General features: G+C 36.6%; 1 protein-coding gene across 1 annotated transcript; it reads left to right on the forward strand.

Annotated features, from left to right (window-relative positions):
• The first annotated feature begins 858 nt into the window (after positions 1 to 858).
• On the forward strand, positions 859 to 8,614 carry LOC112673590 (MKKS centrosomal shuttling protein). The gene is given in 5 exon segments (XM_035705382.2): positions 859 to 1,072; positions 1,075 to 1,842; positions 4,444 to 4,619; positions 5,766 to 5,876; positions 7,859 to 8,614. Coding segments are annotated over 5 exon segments (1,710 nt in total). The 3' UTR covers positions 8,300 to 8,614.
• The last annotated feature ends 333 nt before the right edge of the window (positions 8,615 to 8,947 follow it).

The following is an 8,947-nucleotide window of genomic DNA, read 5'->3' on the forward strand; positions in this document are numbered from 1 at the left end:
GGTTTGATGTAAGTGTATCTTTGTTTAGACCTATGGTTTCCAAGTAAACCAGAATTATAGAAAAAACATTAAATCTTGATGTTAGAGAATAAAAACATTTGGGTTTTTTTTTTTAAAGACTCAGTTTTATAATGAGTTTTATAATGTAGCATTTCTCTTATAGAGGCATACTATTTTCAAATAGCCTTACTGTAAGCTTTCTAGCTATGATGTTCTGCATTCCAAAATCATTCAGATATCAGTACTTTTTCTTGTAGGGATTCATTGAAGAACAAAGGAATGACTGTTAGCCTGAGTGGATTTTGTGGAGTCTTGTGCCAATTAGTAATTCCTTTATCTAAAGAGGGAGCAGAGCATCAAAATATTAAGCTGCATTCTATTAAATGTTTGGAATTACTTCTCTGAAATGTTTTTCCTTTATTTCTTACAGAAAGAAGCGTCTTTGAATCTGAGCTTGATATTGAAAGAAGAGATGAAAAACACCAGCTGGATTAGAAAGAACTGGCTTCTTGTAGCTGGGGTGTCTTTCATAGGTGTCCATCTTGGAACATACTTTATACAGAGGGCTGCAAAAGAATCTGTAAAATCTCAATCTAGAGGCAAACAACAGAGTATTGGAGAATGAAGTAAAAAATAAATATTTGGAATTACTAATATGTCATTAAGTCATTACATGCTAATTAGCTTCATAAATCTGGAGCTATTTAGTTTTATAGCCACATTGTTACATGTTCAAGACTTCCATTCCTGAAGATTAATTTTTTTTTCTAAATGTCAAGACCCCTGACAATGCAGTAAATAGAAAAAACATGGTTAACAAAATAAAAGCCATCTTCACCAATTACCACCTGAAGTAAGATGTCTCGTTTAGAAGCTAAAAAGCCGTCGTTGTGTAAAAGTGAGCCACTGACAAGTGAGAGAGTCAGGGCCACACTTTGTGTCTTGAAAGGAATCCTGACATCAAGCTATGGCCCTTCGGGTAGGCTGAAGCAAGTGCATAGCGGCTTCGGAGGCTGTGTGTGTACAACCTCACAGTCGTCGGCCCTACTCTCTAACCTTCCCGTCACCCATCCCATCTAAAGATCCTGACAACATCCATGCAGAATCACGTGTCATGCTTCAGGGACTGTGGCTTATTCACAGCCATTCTTTGCTGCAATCTGATTGAAAATGTTCAGAGAACAGGCTTGACACCCACCACTGTTACTAAATTAAATCAGCATCTCTTGAGCCTCTGCACCAGTTACCTCAAGTCCGAGTCCTGTGGTTGTCGAATTCTAGTTGACTTTAGTAGTCCTCAGACCCTCCTTTGTTTGGTGCGCAGTATCGTTACAAGTAAACCTGCCTGTATGCTCACCAGAGAGGAAAGAGACCATCTCAGTGCTTTGATTCTGAGAGCCTTTTTGCTTACAATTCCAGAAAACACCAAAGACCGCCTCATTTTAGGAAACAGTATAATTGTGCCTTTAAAAGGTCAGAGGGTTTTAGATTCTAGTGTATTACCCGGAATTCTTATTGAAATGTCAGAAATTCAGTTGATGAAGATCTTACCTATCAAAAAATCCGAAGCCTTCAAGGTGGCACTCTTTTGTGCTTCTTTATCAGGAGATTTCTCTGATACTGGAGAAGGAACTATGGTGGTCACTTACGGGGTTTCTCTTGAAAATGCAGTCCTGGAGCAGTTGCTCAGCTTAGGGAGGCAGCTTGTCAGTGATCACGTAGATCTTGTTGTGTGTCAGAAAGTTATACACCCGTCTTTGAAACAGTTTCTCAGTATGCATCGTGTCATTGCCATAGACCGAGTTGGAGTAGCTCTGATGGAACCCCTGAGTAAAGTGACAGGTAAAAAGCACCTTCAGCTTTTGCTCCTTACAGTTAATAAATGACCCCCTTTTTTTTGAGCGGAGACCTTCTTGATGTGTGTCACTGTTAACATCTTGAAAAGTTTTAGAAGCTGCCAACCTCAACAGCATGTGTATCGTTTCTGCCAGAAAAGGTGGTTTCTCAAAAACATCCTATAATGTTCATTTTCTAAAAATTGAGTGATTATGGCAATTTCTAGGTATTTTCCAATCCCAAAAAGGCTACAGAATCCGTTAAAAATCTAAAACCATTAACTCTCCCAAATACCTTAGGAATATGGAGAAGTTTAACAGCTTCACAATCCTAAGGTCTTTAATACTTTACACAAAATTCTTCTACTTGAATATTACAAACCTCTTCCATTATATTCAGAAGGTAATTTTATAGCTAAAATATCTCCTTTTCTCTACTTTTCTACCTCTTCACTACTGTACTTCTGCCTAAATTCGTAATTAGGGGTGGGTAGGTGGGTGGATGTGTGCGCACACTAGCTTTAAATATCCCAGATATTTCCAGCTGAGCTCCTTGAGAATCAGGACTGTCTTTTATTTTTAGTACGGACAACAGGCCTGGTCCACAGTAGGTGTTCTAAAACGTTTGTTTAACTGACTAACGTGATAAGATACAGAATTGTAACAGGCAAGAAATTCACTGTATTTTGTAAATTAAAATCAGACATAAGGTTGATATTCACCTATTAATTACAGCCAAAGAAACCTGACAATGTAGAGTTCATGATTTGAGCCACTTTCAATATCCCTTTAATTGCATTGATATCAGTCATTCCATTCTGATCAATTGCAACACTTATCAGACAAGCCATTGTTAAAGTTTACTATTTTTAGTTTTTAGTTATTAACAAGTCATTAAAAGGTGGTAGTATGTATGTCAGTATTGAATACCTAATATCTGTGTTATTGCCCTATCTTTATAAGGCTGTCCACGATTGTCAAAGTGGAAATTATTAAATAATGGAAATGGTTCTGTGGAACTCATTGTTGATGTTCTGGATTAGACCCATAGTTTTAAATATTTACTGGTTTTTCATGACTTTTCCGGTTGTAAATATTGGGTATTACAGATTATTTAGTTTTTAAATTCGAGCCGGGTGGCTCAGTGGATTAAGTGTCCTACTCTTGATTGTAGCTCAGGTCATGATCTCAGGGTTGTGAGAGTTTTAAAGATTCACTCTCTCTAACAACAACAACAAAAACAACAACAACAACAAAAACAGAGTGCCTTGGTGGTTCAGTTGGTTTAGTGTCTGCATTTGGCTCAGGGCATGATCCCAAAGTCCTGGGATTAAGTCTCTCATTAGGCTCTCTGCTCAGCAAGGAGTCAGCTTCTACCTCTCCCTCCCCGCCTCCTCCCTGCTCATGCACTCTCATTCTCTCTCACTCTCAAATAAATAAAATCTTTTTAAGAATATATACTTCAAAAATATTAAAATGTGAAACATTTTGCCATAGAAATAATAGTTTAGGGACACCTGGGTGGCTCAGTGGTTGAGCGTCTGCCTTCGGCCCAGGGCGTGATCCTGGAGTCCTGGGACCAAGTCCTAGATCAGGCTCCCTGCATGGAGCCTGCTTCTCTCTCTGCCTGTGTCTCTACCTATCTTAGAAAAAAAAAAAAAAAAATAGTTCAAGGGGGCACTGGGTTACCATACCAGCCAACAATTCTTATTTATCCCATATATAATTAGAACATAGTGTAAATAGCCACAGCTTTAATCCTGGTTCTTGGGAGCAAAGACCTTTGGAGATGAAGGGGGAAAACAACTATACCTGAGCCCATGGCTCAGATAAACTATGTTTTCCACTGTCCCTAGTTTATCTAAGTTAATGTTACCTCCATCCTCCCCCCTTTCAGACAACATTCCTCCTTATTGATAGAGATTAAGTAGGGCTATTGTGCATGGGCCCCTGGTGTGTTTGAAGTTTGTCATGGGCATACAGAAGATTGAACCTTTGATTTGTTTTATTTGTGAAAGAGATAATACCATCCCCATTTTACTCCTGTAGGGGGACCCATTCAGAAAAATTAAGTGACATGAGTGACTTGCTTCATGTCCAGTGGGTCATAAGCTGCAGAGCCAGATCCTCTCAATACAGAGATTTTCTGTTGCACCCACCAAATGAGATAATAAATCTTGTAGGTTTTTTTTTTAATCCTTAAATTTTAGATCATCCAAGTATTCCTTAATCTTTGAGGCTTCAGAAGAGAAAAATCTATTCAAAGAAGTCTAGTTGTTCAGTGATTATTTTCTGGGCTCCTGCAAATTTTTTAAGCTCCCAGAAAATATACTCACATTTCTGTGTGCCTTTTTCTAGAGAATACAAAATAGCTCCTAACAGATGTTCAATGAAGTCTATAAACCAAAAGAACCTCTGCTTTATTTGTATATCATTTTAATAGAATACTACTTGTTTTATAGGTATTAGAAGCATCTTGTTATTTATATTTCACGTTTTAAAGTATATGCTTGTGGGACTTTTAATATTGGCTAAGAATCAATTTTAAATGATTGTTAAGTTCCATCTTTACTCATATATTTTGTGTTTTCTAAACTTTAAAAAATAGGAACACAGCCTATTGGTTCCATAGGCTCAATCTCTCCTAGTAGTTATGGAAGTGTGAAAGATTTGTGCCCTGCAAAATTTGGCTTCAAACATTTTCTTCATCTTATTCCTTATGAAGCAACTATCTGCAGCTTGCTTCTCTGCAACAGAAATGATACTGCCTGGGATGAGCTGAAGGTAGGTCACACACTGCATTCCATTATCTAGGGGCTGAGGCAGGGATTAAATAGACAATAGTTTTTTTCATATAGGTGAGCTATGTATTTTGTTTTTTGTAACTTTCCCAGGTGATATAGAAAGCAAAAACAAAAATGATGGAATTAAAGTCATAAGTAAGCTGATTTACTTACCTGTGATATTACAGTAGACTGGTAGCAAGTGCTACCAGTTACTATTTCTAGTATTTACAAGCAATGTAAAGATCTTTAACATGTGAACTTTTTTTTTAACATGTGAACTTTCTTAGTAATTAACTTGAACTCTGTACTTTTTTATGCTAATGTGTATGAATAATTCACTGAGAAAATTAGTTCCCCAGCCATACCCATCATCCACCTCTTAATAGAATTTATTGTCTTCTACCAGCAATAACAAACGCAACTTAGAAGTGATAACTGGGGGATCCCTGGGTGGCTCAGCGGTTTGGTGCCTGCCTTTGGCCCAGGGCGTGGTCCTGGAGTCCCGGCATCGAGTCCCATGTCGGGCTCCCTGCACAGAGCCTGCTTTCCCTCTGCCTGTGTCTGTGCCTCTCTCTCTTTCTCTTTCTCTCTCTGTGTCTCTCATGAATAAATAAAATCATAAAAAAAAAAGTGATAACCTGTGGTATTGGTCACAATCTTAAGGATTCATGTATACTCAAGAATATATCTTTGGTAAATATGAAAGGTCTCTGTTTTTATTACTACTGGATTGTAGATATTATTACTTCCACAGCAACTTGAATGGTATTCTATAGCAGGTATACAGCTAACTTATTTAGACTGAAATAATTTTTTTTAGTAGAAATACTAGCAAACCTTGCTGACCCAGTTATTTTGAGGCCATCCATTTGTGAATCTCAGTTTGAAGAACGAAGTATATATGAAAGATGATATTAATCTTGTCCATGGAGACAAACATCTGGCTAAAGTATTTTTCTTTAATTTCTAATCTTTATTATTCCAAAATGTATTAATTACATTACAACCTTGGCAACACAAGTTTTTTCTTTTGCAACTAAAATTCAGCTCTGAGTCTACTACGTAAGTTCCCTTGAAAACATGGTTATATTTCTTTGTGTGTCTGATGCCAATGTCTGATTCTGATAATTCGTCTCTTTTTTAGCTCACATGTCAAACTGCACTGCATGTTTTGCAATTAACCATCAAGGAACCATGTGTTTTGTTGGGAGGCGGCTGTACTGAAACTCATTTGGCAGCATATATCAGACACAAGGTAGGTTAGGTAGTCTGCTCAGATTATCTAAATTCTCAGCAACATTTGTTTTATAGATAATAAACCAAATCACAATACCCTGCAGCCTTTAATGCTTGCTTTCTCAGTAGTATAATTCAGATTTTGTATTTGAAAACACTTGAGGAAAATAATACTTGCAAATATAAGGTAGTATCTTTATCACAACGATTATTATCAATCCAGCCTTTCACCAAATGATCACAATCTTTGAGTATTGTGAAATACTGCGTGTTGAAATGAGCATTCTGGTAATGTAAATTATATACAGATTTCAACTGCCGCGGTACGATAATAATTGATAGTCATAATGAAAGTATTAAGATTCTATAAAATACTCAGTACCTTCTGGACTATCAAGAAAAGACTTAGTTTCATTTAATAAAGCATTCTAAGCACTAGATTCTATTATAATTTTTAAATTTGCATCTATTTATGATATAAATTCTATCAAATAGAATGTTTTTTATTCATTTTAAGAAACTCTGTGTCCTGATAATAGATAAACTTAGTGCAGGATAGTTCTGATTATTTCATAAATACTGACCTACTTTATTTGAAAATGGATACAGAAAGGTATGTGTTTTCCAGATATTTGCAGTTGATTCTTTGGTTAGTCAGGAATGTTATCAAGAGACTGCAGGAGGTGGCTGGGTGGCTCAGTCAGTTGACCTTCTGACTCGAACTCAGCTCAAGTCTCAGGGTTGTGAGTTCAAGCCCTGCATTGAACTTTAAAAATAAAAAAAGAAAGCAAGAGAGACTGCATAGCTTCCAGTGGCTGACTAGGATTAGAGAGAGAATACATGCTTTTTACGGATATACCCCACCCTGGTTCCCAAAATGATTTAAAATCTATTTGATGATAAAGTCCATTCATGAAAGGTTACTAGAATATACATTACGAAAAACAAAATTAGTGCCCATGTATTGATGCTGAATATACAATAATATAGCCTGCAAATTGAATTAAGTAAACTAGAAAAAGTTTTTTGGAAGAGGAAAGTTTTTTGAGTAGGATTTTGAAGAAACAACACAGCACTGAAAATATGGGAAAAGAATACACAGTAAAGATGGTCTCATCTGGTTCATACCACCTGGGCAGAAAAAAAAAAAAAAAGCGATTGCTGCTTTGAAATAATTTAGATATGGTTTTTTGTTTTTTTTTTTAAGTTTTTTTTTAAGGTATTTATTTATTTATTTATGATAGTCACAGAGAGAGAGAGAGAGGCAGAGACACAGGCAGAGGGAGAAGCAGGCTCCATGCACCGGGAGCCCGATGTGGGATTCGATCCCGGGTCTCCAGGATCACGCCCCTGGGCCAAAGGCAGGCGCCAAACCGCTGCGCTATCCAGGGATCCCTGGATATGGGTTTTAACTATCATTCAGTTATTAGCTTGCTAATATATTACTTCTATCATGAAATTGCTAGGATAAACTTTTTTAGAATGGTGGAACAAAAAAAGTTTAGCATTTTATTACCTTTCAATTAATTTAAATAGATTATTTTTAAAACATTGATGTGAAAATTGCACATGTCCCTAAATGGCTTTTGTCTCAATAATTATGTGTGTTCTCATTTTAAACAAATCTCAAACACTTTGCCAGCTAAGTACTTCATTTGGATATTAGCCTTCAGGAACCTCCTCCTAATATATGCATTATGCCTTGTTCATATATTGAGGAGGCATGACTGGGCAGTCATTCAGAGAAAGCTGATGATGGGGTTTATTCTGATTCATTCATTCTGATAACAGACTAGCATATATTTATACTATAACCAACCCAATTAAGGGATAATAGCCTGGCCAGAGGACCCATGTTTGCCCATTAACATTGTGCTGAACCCCTAAGGAAATTGAGCATAAGTAATAACTTTATAAGGGTCTGATCAAGTATCTTATTTTTAAGAACCATTTTTATAATACGGTTGTGTATGTGTTTTCAATGGCTTTATTACTCTTTAGACTTGTAATGAACCAGAAAGCATTCTCAAAGATGATGGATGTACTCAAACAGAACTTCAACTAAGCACCGAAGCATTCTGCAGTGCCTTAGAATCTGTCGCTGGCTCTTTAGAACACGATGGAGGTGAAGTTCTTACCGACATGAAGTATGGACACTTTTGGTCTGCTCACGCAGAGGCTCCCTCTATTGTTAACTGGCCAGATTTGCTCTCAAGATGTGGCTGTGGACTCTATAATAGCCAGGAGGAACTCCACTGGTCTTTCTTAAAAAGTACTCGGCATCCCTTTGTACCACAAACCTACCTTCCACATGAAGCTACAGGCTCAGCCGACAACCTGACCTTGGACTGTTTTACTGCTAAGCTTAGTGGCCTGCAGGTGGCTGTGGAGACTGCCAATTTGATTTTGGACCTTTCATATGTCATTGAAGATAAAAATTGATAGGATAGCATGTTTATATTTTTTAAAAACCTAGTCAGGTGTCAGTTAAGAAAAATGTTGAATGTATTTTTTTTCTCTCCCAAAGGCCTGCTATGCATATTTGGATAGATTATTCATAAAATTATAGAGATACTTAGATAAGGGGGAAAAGTATGATTCTTAAGTAGAAATACCATAGCATATTAAAAATATGAAGCATTGTTATTAAAGATAGTACAGTTATCTTAGGGCTTCCACAGATGCCTCTGTATGTCCTAAGTTTTTGTTATTTTTACATAATTCAAGAGTACAGAAATAAAAAAACTTCCTAATCTATGCTCTAGTTTGGATATACTTATTATAGATACTTTTTAGTAGTAATTACACATGTTTAAAATCTAAAATTAGATTCCAAAGTATCACAAAGCTCCCAATACATATTGTTCAATCAAGAGAAGTACTCAAACTGCACATTTAGTAAAACTTTAGTGTTCTTTACCTGAGGCACTATCATTCAGTGGTTAAGTAACTGTCGTCGAGCCTGACCTACCTATAATTTCCAGTTTTAGCACAGTTCTTTGGGTTATTTTGAGGAAATGTGTGATTAGGAAAAAAATTACTTATGTAGTAACTAAGCAGTATAGAGAAAAGAAGTGGAAAAGTTATTTC

The sequence above is a fragment of the Canis lupus genome, chromosome 24 (assembly GCF_003254725.2).
Source record: "Canis lupus dingo isolate Sandy chromosome 24, ASM325472v2, whole genome shotgun sequence".
In the NCBI taxonomy this organism is placed as follows: Eukaryota; Metazoa; Chordata; class Mammalia; order Carnivora; family Canidae; genus Canis; species Canis lupus.